Source organism: Populus nigra, chromosome 12 (genome assembly GCF_951802175.1).
Source record: "Populus nigra chromosome 12, ddPopNigr1.1, whole genome shotgun sequence".
Lineage (NCBI taxonomy): Eukaryota > Viridiplantae > Streptophyta > Magnoliopsida > Malpighiales > Salicaceae > Populus > Populus nigra.
Window position 1 is genome coordinate 15983092 of NC_084863.1, and position 16811 is coordinate 15999902.

The 16811-nt window shown below is 36.2% G+C and overlaps 4 protein-coding genes across 4 annotated transcripts; 3 read left to right on the forward strand and 1 right to left on the reverse strand.

The window, feature by feature from the left end:
- Positions 1 to 5955: 5955 nt before the first annotated feature.
- On the forward strand, positions 5956 to 9120 carry LOC133668899 (cytochrome P450 714C2-like). The gene is made up of 5 exons (XM_062088904.1): positions 5956 to 7176; positions 7322 to 7548; positions 7651 to 7898; positions 7999 to 8356; positions 8503 to 9120. The coding sequence occupies exons 1-5, from the start codon at positions 6897 to 6899 to the stop codon at positions 8926 to 8928; spliced, it is 1539 nt and encodes a 512-aa protein (XP_061944888.1). The 5' UTR covers positions 5956 to 6896; the 3' UTR covers positions 8929 to 9120.
- A 144-nt stretch (positions 9121 to 9264) lies between these two features.
- On the forward strand, positions 9265 to 12298 carry LOC133668900 (reticulon-like protein B6). Its single transcript, XM_062088905.1, has 5 exons — positions 9265 to 9681; positions 9766 to 9946; positions 10137 to 10278; positions 10366 to 10435; positions 10568 to 12298. The coding sequence occupies exons 1-5, from the start codon at positions 9495 to 9497 to the stop codon at positions 10738 to 10740; spliced, it is 753 nt and encodes a 250-aa protein (XP_061944889.1). The 5' UTR covers positions 9265 to 9494; the 3' UTR covers positions 10741 to 12298.
- Positions 10961 to 13081, reverse strand: LOC133668902 (uncharacterized). The gene is made up of 3 exons (XM_062088906.1): positions 12749 to 13081; positions 12119 to 12351; positions 10961 to 11352 (listed from the first exon to the last, which is right to left on the reverse strand). The coding sequence occupies exons 1-3, from the start codon at positions 12986 to 12988 to the stop codon at positions 11160 to 11162; spliced, it is 666 nt and encodes a 221-aa protein (XP_061944890.1). The 5' UTR covers positions 12989 to 13081; the 3' UTR covers positions 10961 to 11159.
- Positions 13082 to 13379: 298 nt separating this feature from the next.
- LOC133670197 (bifunctional bis(5'-adenosyl)-triphosphatase/adenylylsulfatase FHIT-like) lies at positions 13380 to 16740 on the forward strand. Its single transcript, XM_062090705.1, has 4 exons — positions 13380 to 13741; positions 15034 to 15917; positions 16071 to 16169; positions 16277 to 16740. The coding sequence occupies exons 2-4, from the start codon at positions 15723 to 15725 to the stop codon at positions 16391 to 16393; spliced, it is 411 nt and encodes a 136-aa protein (XP_061946689.1). The 5' UTR covers positions 13380 to 13741; positions 15034 to 15722; the 3' UTR covers positions 16394 to 16740.
- The last annotated feature ends 71 nt before the right edge of the window (positions 16741 to 16811 follow it).

The window sequence follows — 16811 nt, forward strand, 5'->3', positions numbered from 1 at the left end:
GAGCCAGCCAAGCGTCCAAGGATGGTCAAATACTGTGCAACGAGTTGAAGGTTACCCATACTATTATTTGCAATCTGCAGGCCCTTGGCCAGCCGAGCTCTGCATGAACCATGCTATTTTAGCACAAGAGGAGAGATAGAAAAGCTAAATTTAAAGACGAACCTTGGAACCATTTATCGAAAAGAATAACACAAACACAAAAACCAAAAGGCATGGGAGCAATATTTCTTGATCAATCTATATTTGTACTTCTCCAAACGAACCATTTAAGGCTGGCGTACCTTCTTCTTAATTTACGGTTCACACCAATAAGAGCAAAGTCTGGCATATTCTAAGGTAAAATTGCTCATTTCAATCTCCCATGCCTCTTAGTTCTTGCTCCGGATAAAGAGAGAGAACAAAGTTTGGCATCGCCACAAAAAAAGGACAATGGCTTTTGGCAAAACACAAATTAGAAGGTAAAGAAAAATAATAATTAAACTGCAATCTACATGTGAGGTGAGGCTACTGGCTAGACAAGGCCCTAGCAAGCGTCTTGGGCTTAACTGTTACAAACAGTAACAGTCCCTCTAGCGTTCTAGCGTTCTATCATTATGGTAAAAGCTAAATTGTTAGGAAAATTACGGTAAATCAAGAAATTTTTTTATTATAAATTGTAATAATAGTTTTATTTTAATTTCTTATCCTTTTATAATTTTTTTTTTCTCCAGCAAAAAGATGACACCCGCACCATTAAAGAGATTTGTGTGGCGATTCTTGATTGATAAATCTGTCCATCCGCCATTTTACTGGATGTGCAACCATGCCCTCTTCTCTATGGTATGATACTTGTAGACAAATAATGGTTGGATTGTTGTCGATAATTGACTGTTTGTGTTTTTTCTTTCCTTTCTCTCTTCTAAAAACTAAAGTGCACATTTGTGATCCTTTTTATTTGTTGTTTGTCAAATCAATCATGGTTGTCAGACCTAAGGAACTTGGATCTAACATGGTTGCTAGACCCACGCACTTTGGGCCTGGCAACCATGTCACACCCACGCGTCTGGATCTAACAATCATGCCAGATCTAGACGTCTGAGTTAAAATATTTAAAATTTTTCAAAAGCATGACTGGATTGCAAAAACAAAAATTGGTTCATTAAAGCAAGATTTTTTATTCATTTATAATAAAACTTAATTATAAACTCTTTTATGTTTGTGCAACTTATTTTATAAATTTGTTATATTTGAAGAGGAAAAAATAAGAAAAAAAATATTGAGTTCTAAGTGATTTATTTCAAGTCTTCAAAAATAAACTTTCTTTTTTTGTATGCATTGTGGATGAAAATATTAATTTTATGTTTCCATCCAAGTGGTGGACAGTTTTTTAAAGGGTTCATGCTTTTTTAAAATTTAAGATATTATTGCATGATCTAATTGTTAAAGTTTGTTATAAGAAGAATTTATTTTACATTATAACTATTAGTATATACGAAAATTAGAAATATATAATCATAAGAGAAAACTTTTGAATTGATACATTATGTTGTAGAAAAAGAAAATACTGTATATGTAAAAGACTTATTGTCCTTTTGACTATCTTAATTTGTGTAATTTTATAGATGCTTTCTTCACTAAAATTAGAGATTAATAAAAAAAAATTAAGTGAATTTTAGGGATGCTTGTGACAACAATGCCAAACCAACATCTGGGTCTAACAACCATGCCAAACCCAAGATACTTGGGTTTGACAACCATTCCAGGCCCAAGCGACTTGGGTCTGACACCCATGCCAGATCTAAGCTACTTGGGTCCGACAATCATGTTTAGATCTAACATGGCTGCCAGAACTAAGCGTTTTAGGTTTGGCATTCAAAAAAAGATGCATGGGTCTGACATGGTTATCAGACCCAGACACTTGGGTCAAAAATAAAATTTAAAAATAATAGTGCAAAAGCAAACCTAAATCTATATTTTGAAATATTAAAGATCAATTAACTGATTTTATTAAACTTGAGAAGAAGGGAATAAATTATAATTAACGCTCTCAAGCTCGTTTTTTGCTGTTTAAGTATAGTTACCAGACCCGATCCAACACGACAGGTCAACTCGGGACTCGAGTGACCCAGCAGAACCCAATAAAGACTTTTTTTTTCTCAAATGTGTTTTTTTCCCCTTGCTAGAGACCCTTCCTTTTTTTACCCTTCCTTTTTTTATCTTTTTCAGTTGGTTACTAACTGATATCAAAGTTCACTATATAAATATTAGAAGAATGTTTTATTTTTTCAAAGTAAGATTTAAAGCCCATTAATATATATACTCTATGTTCACAAGAAAAAAAATTGTGTTTTTTCAATGTGGGATAAAAAAAACCTTTTTGGTTTAAATAATTCAACTTAATAGGATAAGATAATATCTTTTCAATGTGAGATAAAAAAATATTTTGAAATAGTCTTTTAACTTGTATCCACATGGATTATTTTTTAATTTTTTCATATGAAATATTAACATCTCAAATATTTTTTTAAAAATTTTCTTGGGTTGACCCATGCTAGGTCAGGCCCAAAACAATGTTAGACCCGCGCTTGGGTTTGACAACTACGCTAGGCCCAAACACCTCGGATCTGGTAACCACGTCAGACAGAAGTGCCTTGGGTTTGACAAACATGCCAAACCTAAGTTACTTGGGTCTGACAACCATTCCAGGACCAAAAAACCTTGAGTCTGACAACCACACCAGACCCAAACGCCTTGGGTTTGGCAACCATGTTTGGTGCTAGACCCAAACGCTTGGGTCTGACAACCCTGTGCAAGTGTATTATGGATTAAGGCACAATCCACTATATACCTGCACAATGGATTTTCCAAGCTTTAAAGGCTTGAGATGAGGCTAATGTTGTTTTTTCATAAAAGTTAAACTATCATTTTGCCATTTGGTTGAAAAAATTGAAACCTTAGTTGTGGGGGTATTTCATTATTTTTCATAGGCTCATTGATCATTAAACGTTTCAACGGGGGTATGGTAGTCTTTTTACGATTATTTGCATAATAAAAATATTACTCTACCATCAAGGTTAAAAAAATTAAGACCTGTTGCCTAAGAATTCTTTGACTTTTCACAAACTGTTAAATAGTTAGAATACATTTTTAGCTTTGGAAAAAACAAAAAAGAAGCTTTGTATATGAGGATATTTTTGTCATTTCATACTGTTTTTTGTGTAATTTTTTATAATCATTGTTTTATTATTTTTAAATTCCAAAAGCTGAGTTGGACCCACAAGAGCCAAATTAATTGGGTGTCAGACATAGGTAACGTGGGTCTAACATGTTTGCCTACATGGGTTTGACAATTATACAAGACCTAAGTTGCTTGGATCTATCAAGGCTGTTAGACTCTAAGATCTTTGGTTTGGCATGACTACTAGATTCAAGACGATTGAGTCTGACATTATTGCCAGATCTAAGTTGATTGGACATATATAACTGTTAGATCCAAGTCGCTTAGATGCTTTTGGGTCTAGCATGACTGTCAGACTCAAATCGTTTGAGTCTGGCATAAATATTAAATCTAATACTTAAAACATTCTCAATACTCTTAACAGTTTTTTAAAAAATTGATATTGACCTATTACTATTATAACAATATTTAAATGGTGTGGGGGAATCATTGTTCCTCCACACCTAAATCACTGTGGATTACAACAGTAATCCACAATGCTTTTTTTTTTCTTTCTTTTTTTGCATTTTTTTATTCCAACTTTCCTTTTTTTTTCTTTTTTTTTCCATTTTTTTTAAAAAATTATCTTTATTGATTTTACTTTTTAAATATTGAACTGGTTAAAAATTTCGCTTTGTAATTTTTTTCCTTTAAAATTCCCTTTTTTTTCTTTTTTTTTCCCAAAATTACTTTCCTTTTTTTTTTCTTTTTTTTTCCATTTTTTAAAAAAATTATCTTTATTGATTTTACTTTTTAAATATTGAACTGGTTAAAAATTTCGCTTTGTAATTTTTTTCCTTTAAAATACCGTGGATTGCTAAGGTGTTTTCCCACATAGTTTTTCTATTTTATTTTTTTATTTTTTTAAAATTATATTTGTCGATGTTTTTTATTGAGCTGATTGAGAATTTAGTTTTGTAATTTTTTTCTTTAAAACATTGTTGATTGCTACAGTATTTCTCCGCATTGTTTTTTTTTTTAATGATTTTCTCTGAAATTATATTTTTTTATTTTATTTTTTAATATTGAGTTGGTTAAAAATTGCAGTTACAATATATGAGGAAAGCACTGTAACTTTCATCGTAAATTATTGTGGATTGCTATAGTGTTTTTTCTCATATGGTTTTTTTTCCTATTTTTTTATGTTTTTCCCTAAAATTATCTTTGTTAATGTTATTTTTTAAATATTAAGCTGGTTAAGAATTGCAATTACAAGTAAATACAAGTTTTTCCTCACAAAACACTATGGATTGATACAGTTTTTCCTCACATGGTTTTTTTCTAGTTTCTTTTGTGTTTTTTTTTGCAATAATTTTTTCTAAAATTATCTTTGTTGATTTTTTTTTTTAATATTGAGTTGGTTAGAATTTAACTTTGTAATAAAACTTAATCATGTGAGGAAAGCACTTTCCTCACAAAACATTGTTGAAAATTACAATTACAAGTCATTACAAATAAGGTTAAATCATGTGGGGAAGTACTGTAGCTTTCATCACAAAACACTATGAATTGCTACAGTGTTTCCAACATGATTTTCCCCCTTTTTTTTGTGTTTTTTTAATATTTTTTTTTCTAAAATTGTCTCTATCAATTTGATTTTTTTAATATTGAGCTGATTAAGAATTTAGCTTTATAATTTTTTTCTTTAAAACACTGTGAATTATTGCAGTGTTTTCCCATATGATTTTTTTTTCCAAAATTATCTTTGTTTATTTTTTTTTAATATTAAGTTGGTTAAGAATTATAATCACAGTAAAGCTAAATTATATGGGGGAAGCGTTGTAGTTTTTCTCACACAACACTATGGATTGCTACAGTATTTCTCTAAATGGTTTTTTAATTGATTTTATTTTATTGGGGAAAACACTTTAGTTTTCCTCACAAAACATTATCAATTGCTATAATATTTTTTCTCATTGGTTTTTTTTCTTCCAAAATTATCTTTGTTGGTTTTTTTTTAATATTAAGTTGGTAGAGAATTTAGCTTTGTAATTTTTTTTGCTTTTTATTAACAGAAAAGCTAAATTATATGGTGAAAACACTGTATCTTTCCTCCCAAAACACTGTGGATTGCTATAAATCATTTTGTTCAGTCTCTAAGTTTTGATCACCAACACAACTTTTTTTTCTGTCATGAAATATTGATTCCATTATATTTTTAGTTTTTATTATTTATTTAGCGCTAATTTATAATTATAATACTATTAAATATATTTATTTTATAAACCACAACAACAACACGCGGCATGCATCTCGTTACTAATTAAAACAGCTCGGTGTAATATTATTATAGCCCGGAGACTACCTAGAAATTTAATTAATCCCCCGAGGAAGATTAATCAGGAGATCGCTTGCAAGGAAGGAGAGGGTCAAAAGTGTGAAAGCAAACTCAACGAAGACCCTGACCATCTAAAGCCTTCACAAGTGTGAAAGCAAACTCAACGAAGACCAGAGATGCGTATATGCTTGCTTGCCGCTGCTCGTGTTTCATGATAAAAGTTAAACCTCAAGGAAGTGCGGGAGGAACTTCGTGGATTCTTACTCGTAATTTCAGTGTGGCAGCTGCTTTCTTTCTTTTGAAGAAATATTGGATGGATATTATTCACGAGACCATCTTTGACCTAACAACCATCTAGCTGTGAGGTGACTCTCAACTGAATTAATTAAGTTAAACTCAATTAGGATCTCTAGACATCTATTACAGGCATTCAAATCCCACACTTTTAGTAATAGTAGAAAAAGGGGAAATTTTCTAAATTCATGTACCAGGACTTGGATAGTTTTTTCTCCACTTGCGGTGCTTTCTTGGAAGGGTGAAGTAACAATAAACCGGGGTGGTTTGGTTTGGTTAGGTCATCATGCAACTATACATTGGAGGAATAAGATGCGAACGACGAATCATTCTCATAATTTTTGTTCTTTTTGCATGATAATGGCAGGACAGTCCACGGATGCCAAACATTGATGAGAAAATGAGCCCTGGCCATTCTTGACCTCTGTTAACTACCAGCGTGTCTTTGCTGTTCTAGCTAATTCCTTGTTGTTTAAACAGTAGCGCAGCCATCCCGTGAAGAAAATGATTTGAGAGGTGGACGAAGACTTCATGCAACTTTTCTAAAAACAAAAAGAGAAGACACCATGCAACTCCAATAAAAATAGAAAAAAAAGGGAGTTTTCCCATTTCTCTAATCCATTATAGAAGCTCTAGTTTTGTTTCCCAAAATTAAGATTTGTATGTGTGCGAACAGTTTACCATACAGGTATAAACTCGTCCGTCTCTTTAGTACCAGTAAAGTCTCCTCGTGCTTGACCTTTACCTTCTTTATATATATATATTGTAAATTATCACTGAAAACTTTCTAGAATTTGTTCTATTAATGACCTCCATTTTACATTGAAGAAGTGATTTACTCGAGAACACCTTGACCCTAGCCATGACTCATGATATCACTCTTATTCCTGGATGAATTGACCGTCATGATATGCTGTTTCTGTTGCATGTATATCTGACATGTTCTGTTTCTCTGTACGACGAAATTTCCCTATACTGTGAACTCTATATAAGGTGGCTTGGAGGTAATCGCTAACATCCATAAGCCCTCTAGCTAGTAGTGATCTTTTTGCTTGTGTTAGCAAACGTACGTGAGAAAGAGTGCTAAGACACTAGATTAAATCCTTAGAAAGGTAAACCTCTGCTGATATGGAACTTGTGTTACTCATTTCACTTGCAGTAGTGATAACCTTTCTTGGATTGCTAGAGCTTTTGTATTCTGGGCTGGTGCTAAAACCAGGAAGGCTTCGTTCTGTACTAAGGAAGCAAGGCATTAGGGGACCAAGTCCATCCCTGCTGCTTGGAAACATAAGCGAGATCAGGAAGTCTCAATCCACAACAGTAAAGGCTTCTACAAATGAACCACCGGTTTTCCACAACTGTGCTGCTACCCTCTTTCCATTTTTTGAGCAATGGAGGAAGCAATATGGTACTATAGCCAAATAACACTTTTCAACACCATATACTTAAGCACACATTTATACGTTCATACTCCCCACCCATGTCTATCAACTCTTCATTTGTACAGTCCGTCCTCCTAATTCTAATTAATGTTATGTAATCTGTAAGTACAGGTCCAGTATTTGTATTTTCGTTGGGCAACACACAAATATTATACGTGAGCCGGGCTGATGTGGTGAGAGAAATTAGTACATGCACATCATTAGAATTTGGGAAGCCTTCATATCAGCAGAAAGAACTCGGTTCTTTGCTTGGTCAGGGCATTCTGACTTCAAATGGGAAAGTTTGGGCCCATCAGAGGAAAATCATCGCCCCTGAATTATACGGTGACAAGGTTAAGGTAAAATCGTTTGCCCCATATATCTTGTTTACTCGCAAGAAATCTCGTTTTATTAGATACCTCTTGCAAAGATGGAGTGATAGATCAAATCTTGGCCTACAGGGAATGATGAGCTTGATAATTGAATCCACCACTGTGCTGCTAAACTCATGGAAGAGTAGAATTGATAAAGAGGGTGGAGTAGCAGAGATCAAAATTGACGAGGGTATGAGAAGCTTCTCCGGAGATGTCATCTCAAGAGCCTGTTTTGGGAGCAATTATTCCGAAGGAGCAAAAATTTTCTCGAGACTAAGAGCTCTTCAGGAGGCTATGTCCAAGAAAAGTCTATCCACTGGAATTCCTGGCATGAGGTAAATTAGCCGTTTCTTGAGATTTAAAGACCTATATGACTTCGCTTTGATATCTTTTTCTAAACAAAATTAGCAATGGATTGGTGATCGGTTGTTACAGATATATTCCCACCAAGAACAATAGAGAAGCATGGGCGTTAGAGAAAGACGTCGGCAATTTGATACTCGAAATAGTCAAAGAGAGAAAGGAAACTGCACACGAGAAGGATCTCTTGCAAATGGTCCTTGAGAGTGCCAAAACTAGCAACCTGGGACAGGATGCAATGGACCGGTTCATTGTTGATAACTGCAAGAATATATACTTGGCAGGGTATGAGACTACAGCAGTTTCTGCCACATGGTGCCTCATGCTGTTGGCTGCAAATCAAGAATGGCAGGATCGTGTCCGTGCAGAAGTTCTTGAAGTCTGTGGATCAGGTTGTCTTCCAGACGCAGATATGCTTCGCAAGATGAAACAGGTATCACAATCACTAGTGTTTCATTACAAGATTTATTAGCTATTTGAGGTCATTTAAAATTTACATTCCAAATATATAATTCAAAGTCCAAGCATATAAGCTTCAAGGAACACTTGAAAAATATAAGAAAATCTTTTGCTATGCAGCTAAATATGGTGATTCATGAATCGTTGCGACTTTATCCACCAGTGGCGGTGGTGTCAAGGGAGGCCTTTAAGGAGATGAAATTTGGGGGCATTACCGTTCCCAAGGGTGTGAATGTGTGGACAATGGTGCTGACACTGCATACTGATCCTGAAGTGTGGGGACCGGATGCATACAGGTTCAACCCAGATAGATTTGCAAAAGGCATAACAGGTGCTTGCAAGCTCCCACACCTATACATGCCATTTGGTGTTGGGCCTCGGATGTGTCTTGGACAGAACTTGGCTATTGCTGAACTCAAGATACTGATAGCTCTCATTCTGTCACAATTCTCTCTCTCCCTCTCACCCAAATACATTCACTCGCCCGCTCTTAGGTTGGTCATAGAGCCAGAACGTGGAGTTGATCTCTTGATAAAGACGTTGTGATCAGCAAACCTATATAAGCAGTGAGAATCGGCTTCCTCCCGCTTCAACTTTCAAGAGAAGCTATATATATGATGAGTGTTGCTGCAATTTTACTTATTCACATTGCTCGTGTCCCATTCCTTTGCACTTGGCACCTGGTTTATATGCCTGTTATCTATGATGAATAATATATACCTCTTCATCCTGCTTCAACGGACGGTGTTGCCCCTTATTATTGTGATTAATCATGCTGCATAAATAAAATAAAAATAGCCCACACCTTGTTTTATTAATAAAGATAAATATTTATAAAATTAGATGATCTTCCAATTAAGGATATCCGTGCATAGCAATTAATGGTAGGCTGAAATACCAAAATTAGAAGCTCAGGAAATGCAAGCCAGCGCATGGTATGGTAAAAATAGTGCAGCCATTCCCCAGTTGCGAGTTTCAGGGGGTCATCTAGCACCCCTTTCGTCTTCCCTTGTTGAATATTTCAGTTTCATGTTGAAAACATGCAGAGACTTAAGACAACCACGACCATCCGTCCCTATTCCTAAACTAAACTCTCAGGAAAGGACGTTGTGATGGAAGATCCAATGGATGGGTTTGATTCACAGTTGCTCAAAGAGATCGAGGACCATGATAACAATGAGAAATTTGACTCGTCTTCTGAAACTGAGATTGATGAGTACATCATGCTGCATTCGACCCATAAGAATCACCTCTTTGGACGCCAGAAGCCTCTTCACTTGGTTCTTGGCGGTGAAAAACGTAAGAATCAACCGTGTTTACATCCATTTTTGGTTTCCTCATCTCCTCGTTCGTAGTTGATTGTGTGTATCTCTTTGTGTTCAGATGCCAATATCATACTGTGGCGAAACACGCAGATCTCAACACGCATTTTTGCCGGTGTCACAGTCACATGGTTTCTGTTTGAGTGCATAGGTTATCACTTGCTTACTTTGGTTTGCCACTTTCTTATTCTGTCATCGACAACGGTCTTCCTGTGGTCCAGTTTAGCCTCCTACATCAATGTGTGAGTTCCTCTTATTTCGACCCCTTATATTTTCCTCAACACCGCGCCTCATCCATGTAGTGTCTTTATTGGTTTTCTCGACATTTTAGTGGTAATAGGAAAATTACTGCCAGGATCGTGCATAAGGGATTTCTGTTATAATTTTAGGGAAGAGTGTAGTTATCAAACTTGTTTCTATTTGATGATGCAGGTCGCCCCCAAAACTCCCCGAGGTAACCCTGCCGGATGAACTGTTCGTGAATTTCCTTCTTTTGCTTAGGGGCATCATCAACCGCGCATTTACATCCTTCCAGGATGTAGCTTCTGGGAAGGATTTGAAGAAGTTTCTTAAGGTATCTTTTCATTCACTCAAAGGCTTTGCAATTTGCAGCACATTAAAATGCAACTTTTCTAACCATGATGTGCAATTTGATTTGCAGGTGATTGCGGTTCTGTGGGTTCTCTCTGTTATAGGAAGCTGGTTCAGTTTTTTGACTTTGTTATACCTATGTGAGCTTCTGTTTAATCTCTTCTAACGCCTTTTGTTTTCTAAGTAAATCCATGGCATGATTGGGCTTCGTCTCATTGGTATTTTATTTTCCATTGCTTAAGTTCTGATACAGTGTTACATGGTTCGTGTAGTGTTTGTAATGCTAATGACAGCGCCAATGCTGTATGAGAAAAATGAAGATGCTGTGGACATTTATGCTGAGAAGTTGTGGTTTGAAGTGAAGAAGCAGTCTGCTGTCTTGAATGAAAATGTTCTGCAAAAGCTCCCAATCTTTGGTTCCGAGAAGCATCATAAGCAGCATTAAGAATAAGCATATTGCAGTGGTTAGTAGTTTTTCTCTGTTTTACCATTTGTGAGAGGCAAGCTTAGATTTCCTGGGAGTACATGGTACAGAGAAAGTAAACCATTTATCATCCTCAAAACAAAGGAGCAATGTAATGCCATGGCTGGTTTAAACAAAGTGCAAAAAAGAACAGCCTCATATTTGAATAGGTTATTGTACCAGATTGGATTGCTCACAGTGCTATTTTAAAGACACTTCTTTGCTGAATTATAGATATCAAGTTACAAAATCTTTCAAACATACAAGGCTCTTAACAAGTTTGACCATCTTACCAACTCATAAAGCTGCATGCAGATTCCAGCAGCTAAGGGTGCTATTATCTAAGATACAATGAAAATCCTTCTTGGTAAGACGACAGAAAACCAACTAGGCAAAATGTTCTATACTTTTGATTCTCTTGATTCAGCAGGCAAGAAGGCCTCCCACCATCCATATTCATACTTTGGATATGGTGCCACCCAGTTTTCTGGCTTCTCAAACTCTATAGTGGTAGGATTCGAGGCTAATGCTTCTTCTAGAGTGTCAGCTTCATAGCTATCAGATAGAACACGGTCCAACCTTAATTTCATAAACCTGCCGAACCACAAAAGGGGAAGCCACATCCATGAGGAGCAAGAGAGATAAGCCCAAGGACACACCACACAAGCACACATAAGAATCTTATCTTTCTAGAGGAATGAAGATGATTTTTAACATACTGCATATGTGATGAACAGATAGGCAACAAGGCTCTTTAGGAAGCATCCCCTTGCACCTCACCAAACAAACAAACAGGAGAAGTGCAAAATTGTCATAAAAAAGGAAATCCCAATAATTTCCAGGATAAGGAGTGTCAGAGCCAAGGTAGGCATGCTCTAGCTAAGTACAAGCCTAGACAACTCTGTTTTTAAGAGCTTGATTCATGAGTCTTGTTCAATTCACTAGGCTGATGAGCAGACTTTGAAAATGTGTGAGCTTGGTTGGCATACTAGGCAAGTGAAATTATACTTTTGTCAATTGCTACACATATTATGAATAAACAAGTCATCATAACACCATAGTTTGTCTTGCAACCAAGAAGGCAGCATAGGGAATATTGTTAGACATACTGAAAAACTGAATAAGATTGTGGCTTGCGCCCAACAAATGATAAACCACAGCATTCAATCCTCCAAGGCCTAAACATTATCATCTATGTCTTGAAGTTTTAGAATAACTCTGGTGAAGGCTCTTCCCTAGGTAGTTATAAAAATTAAAATACATATATCAAATGCTAAGTATAAGCTAGGAAGCATACACAGAAACAAGGAATTATCAGAACTTGTAGTCCAAACGAGGAAGGGTGGAAGAATGTTCTTACGTCATCCATGTGCCATTAGTTGAGACTAGAGCAACAGCGGGTCTCTTCAGTCTTTTGGTGATGTTAGGGAATTTGTCCAAGAACTTGGGCTCAATCACAAGCCAAAAGTCCTGCTCCTTATTACGCTCTCCATAGTTACGAAGGCGCTCAAACAAGAGCTCCTTGAAGTGCTCCTCTTCATCCAGCATGAATTTTGCATTGGCAACAACAAAGTAGTACTTGTTGGCTTCTTGCTGCAATGCAACAAGAAAGAGGTAAAGTTTTGGGACTGCTTCATGCCAAAAAAATAAAAACAAAATTGCAAATACATTCTCTGAGCATGTATAGGTTCCTGATGCCTTCCAAGCAGGATCCAAAATGGGGGTTTTCTTTATAGGAGGAACTGGGAATTTCCTAGTTGTGTTGCCAATTACACATGCATGATTTATTGGAGTAAACAGCAACATGGGAGTTTGTAATTTGTAGGAAAATGATGATGAAGTGACAATTTTCACAGTATTGATCAATTGGCATTGTAAAAGAAAAGGAATTACTAGGCATTCTATCAATAAATAACATCTTAATATAACATGTAAATTAGTAGTGGAGTAAGCAGAGGTAGAAGAGAAAAGGAGAAAGAAATTGAAGAACCTTGTCAGGAGGAGTGGGAGAGGAAGTGAGATCGTTGGAATCAACAGCGGCAACGGCAGTCTTAAAGGAGGAAGAAATATTGGTAGTAGCGGAAAGGAGAGATGGTGGTTGCTGTGATCCCTTGATAAAGCCAAACTGTGTGGCTGTGGATTTCCCACTACCATTACCATAATTCACAGTATAATGTATGGAAACCTTGTTCATTGCAGCAACTGATGACCCCAGTGCTAGGCTTAACATTTTCTTTCTCCTCCTTCACCTGCTTGTACAACAGTTGTGGTACTTTGGAAGCAAAACTATGAGAAAAAAGTGGGTAGGCCGAACAAAAAAGAATCCGGTATCAGAGACAACCTTATCTGGCTTATCCATCTACAATCCCCTTTTCTCATTTTAGTCCCTCAACTATCATCATAGTTTTCGATACAACTCCTAAAACATAACTTTTCCAATTGGGTCCCATTTCTATGTTTTTAATGTATCAAGACTAAATTTCTTTTTAATCAACTCTTACACAGACCATTCTCTTGCATCAAAAGAAGTTGAGGGACTAACATGGCCACATCAGCCCTTGTGAATGAGAAGGTTGAGACTCCCTGTTCGAACTCGCAACGTGTTGCTAACTTGCGACCAATCCGACAGAGGCCCACTTGGTTTTTTCAAACGAATCAGAAGCCTCTCTCAAGAGTCAAAGAATGGTAAACGAGGCACATAGCATTAGTATTGACAGCTGCTGTCTTCTTCTTCGTCCTCATCGTTGTTATTCCTCAAAAAGTCAAAAGGATTCCGGCCCATTTCCACCACCAAGGACGAAGAAAAGCTGTCTTCTCTTCTTCTTACTATGATGATAATGATCCTAAATGATCCCTGATTAGATGTCGACTTCGATGACGACGGAGTACTATCAGTTCGGGCCTCACAAAATAGACCCAAAACAAGTCTTTTACTCCACCAATCTTTCTTATGCTACGGTCAACCTCCGTCCCGTTCGTCTTGGTTTGTACTTCTATATACACCTTAGAGCTTCTGTGTTATTATGCCTACTATTTTCACTTAGCTGATAAGTTGTCTATGATCAACGAAAATCTTAATAAAGTGATAACTTCAAACAAATACAAGCTATAGTATTTCATAAGGTTCTAATAGCTAAAATCTTGTGGTATAATATTTGTACATTAACGAGCCAAAACTGCATTCCTGAGTGAGTTTAGTTGATAACTAAACTAATTGTTTCCTTCCCTTTTCTCTGTGGTTTAATGGTAGTTATGAGTCAACCTCAAGAAAGCAAATTTTTGGTTAATTGATTGAGGAGTCAGTTACTAATCTTTTGGGATAATGCACTTTCTCCAAACTTCGCAGATAGGAAATTCTTGCAATTTTTGGTTATCCAATATTTGTAATTTAGGGTGATTGAACCATGAAGTCGGTTACTTTTTTAAAAATTCTGTTTCTTCTTATGCATGTGTTAATCGATACTCGATTCTTTAGGGTGATGTGCTGATTGCATTTCATTGTAGGATTTATTATGTATCACATATCTGTGCAAGTGGCTTGCTTTTTATCAAGACTAAGATTGCAATCCGATTTTCTTTTGGGATTAATTTATGTTGCTTACAATGTATCACCGAGAATCTGTGATAGTGATTTTTCATTTTTCTTGAGTCCAGATAACAATTTTGATGTGGTTTTATTTAAAATCAAGACAGATATAAATGAAGAATTATTCTTTTACCTTACAAAATTAAAACTTTATCATTCACATGCAATGAAAACTAAGAACTGAAAAACGGAAGACTGGGAGCTTCTACAAAGTTCACTTGTTCACTTTCCAAAGAAGAATTGAGTTCATAGTAGATAGATATAACAAAATTCCTGCCTGGAGGTTAAATTCTTAATTCCACACATTCTCAGTTCTCAACCAAAAGCAACTAGAGTCACTACAAACTGTTAAAGGCAACATGTTCTCTTATGTTCTGCTTCCCTTTAATTTCTTTACTCACATCGTAGTCGGAGAAAAATCATCTCATATCTTTTTTCACAAACTACAGCAAGTTGAACATATAGCATAACCAAAAACTGTGTTACTAATCATCTAACTGAACAAGGAAGCTATTAAAAATCCAAATCCACCTACTACTAATGGTTGGAAAAAGTCGCACCAGTAAACAAATAGAGATCCATCAAATGTGCACAATTGCGCATGCTCTATTAGATTTATTTTACTTTTCTGTATTCGTTCTCTACCTACCTATCTTCTCGTTCTTATTTATGTCCCTTTTCCTCTGCAGGTCATATCCTTTTCTGTCAAAAGTCTGAATGATTTTTTGAGATTTATCTGAACAGCATCTGTTGTCTCATTGGAATTCTCTTGGGTGAACTGTTTGAGAAACAGGCGGAGCTGAATTAATTCAATGTGTTATTATTTGCTTGGTGCATTGATGAATTTGTGGACATAGATATGCTATTATGCTCCTATACTACAAGTCAAAAAGCTTGAATAGTAGGAAAACCTTTCTGAGTACATGCATGTAAATCACAGTAACATTGTGTGCATGCAGTCTGGGGTTTTGGAAACTTCATGAATTATCTGCTTACTGGCAATCAGTGTATTCATTCTCCAGCTTAGTTTATGTTTCAAAATACCATTGACCTTGCCCTGGCTTGGGTTCTAATGGTGGTCCTTTTAAGCATTTAAGAATTGGACATGAAGCACACAACCTAAAGAAAATAATAGAGTTCGACAACCTTACGCAAGTGAGTTGACTGAAGAGCATACCGTTAGTACCATTAGGCCCAGAAGATTAAAAGCACTTGCAATTTGCATATGTCTCCAGCATTTATACAAAGACATTGTAAGAAAACATGGCATAGCTGATAATATCTCACGTGCTGCAGTCATTTCATGCAAGGTAATATGCTCGTAAGATTGTTGATCGAGTTTCTTGATGTCTGTATAGTTTGAATCAATATATCATGAATGATACGCGTAGTTGAGTGTTCTATTTTGTTGCCTTTACATTTTGTACATGTGCTTGTCTGTCCAAGGCGTGAAGTGAAGCGCTTTATTGATCTCAGTGCTCATGAGACCAGTGATTTATGGCTCACGGCAAAGAAGGTTGGCAGGCAGCTGGAGAGTTTTTACATGGCAACATCTCTCACATTTACCATACAAGTAAGATAGTTCCTAGTAAACTCACACTATCTCTTATTTTATTTATTTATTTGGTTAGAATGAGTGTATTTGCTTGTTATCAGAGCCACTAGGTAATTAATGCATGCTCTGGGTGTTTGAAGACTAACCAGTTGAAGTTCATTGGTGTTTTAGGATGGGCCGCGAGCAGGACAGAGTGTGCCCCATGTTCATGTTCACATCATCCCAAGAAAAGATGGTGACTTTGAGAAGAATGATGAGATCTATGATGCAGTAAGTTATAGAATACGTATACCCTACACTGTTTGTGCTTGCTACCTGATCTTTATGCTCCATGCATCAATTGGAGTGTAGCAAATGATTGTGTGGGTGTCATACAGATAGACGAGAGTGAAAAGGAATTAAAGAGGAAGCTGGATTTAGACGAGGAAAAGAGGAACAGAAGCATGGAGGAGATGGCTCAAGAGGCAGATGGATACAGATTGCTTTTCTCATAGATGATGTATCTAAGAGAGAGTTGTTGAAAGAAGGAAGGAGGTTGGAACATATGTATTTCTTGAAAATACAGTGCATTCAAATGCAGACAGTCCTGTGTACTTTTATGATGTTGTGGTATGGCGGCTAGACTTGAGATGAAATACAGGGAGTCGCTGAGAAGTCATGTCTGTTGCTAGTAACTTAGTAGACGATAATATCTTTTGTTTTGTTTTTTTTTTTTAAGGTCAAAATCAGATGAACAACCAATGGTTGGAGAGAAAATTAGAGTTTTGTTTGTGATACCATGTTAACAAGTATGTGTGTATGCGTTTAATTGGTTGCTTTTCGGATGAACCTATGGCTATGGAGAGGGCTGCATCTGCAAGACATACAAATGTATGTATGCAGTTAATTCATTTTCAAATTTTGTTTTTTGTT

Bases quoted from the DNA above. Each gene is read 5' to 3' on its own strand.
- LOC133668899 (XM_062088904.1), top strand. From the start codon at position 6,897: ATGGAACTTGTGTTACTCATTTCACTTGCAGTAGTGATAACCTTTCTT. The intron at 7,177-7,321 runs GTACTATAGCCA...CTGTAAGTACAG, and splicing joins GCAATGGAGGAAGCAATATG to GTCCAGTATTTGTATTTTCG. The intron at 7,899-7,998 runs GTAAATTAGCCG...CGGTTGTTACAG, and splicing joins ACTGGAATTCCTGGCATGAG to ATATATTCCCACCAAGAACA.
- LOC133668900 (XM_062088905.1), top strand. From the start codon at position 9,495: ATGGAAGATCCAATGGATGGGTTTGATTCACAGTTGCTCAAAGAGATC. The intron at 9,682-9,765 runs GTAAGAATCAAC...CTTTGTGTTCAG, and splicing joins GGTTCTTGGCGGTGAAAAAC to ATGCCAATATCATACTGTGG. The intron at 10,436-10,567 runs GTGAGCTTCTGT...TGGTTCGTGTAG, and splicing joins TTTGACTTTGTTATACCTAT to TGTTTGTAATGCTAATGACA.
- LOC133668902 (XM_062088906.1), bottom strand. From the start codon at position 12,988: ATGTTAAGCCTAGCACTGGGGTCATCAGTTGCTGCAATGAACAAGGTT. The intron at 12,352-12,748 runs GTTCTTCAATTT...GTTGCATTGCAG, and splicing joins CTCCCACTCCTCCTGACAAG to CAAGAAGCCAACAAGTACTA. The intron at 11,353-12,118 runs GTAAGAACATTC...GTGGTTCGGCAG, and splicing joins ACTAATGGCACATGGATGAC to GTTTATGAAATTAAGGTTGG.
- LOC133670197 (XM_062090705.1), top strand. From the start codon at position 15,723: ATGATACGCGTAGTTGAGTGTTCTATTTTGTTGCCTTTACATTTTGTA. The intron at 15,918-16,070 runs GTAAGATAGTTC...TTGGTGTTTTAG, and splicing joins CTCTCACATTTACCATACAA to GATGGGCCGCGAGCAGGACA. The intron at 16,170-16,276 runs GTAAGTTATAGA...GGTGTCATACAG, and splicing joins ATGATGAGATCTATGATGCA to ATAGACGAGAGTGAAAAGGA.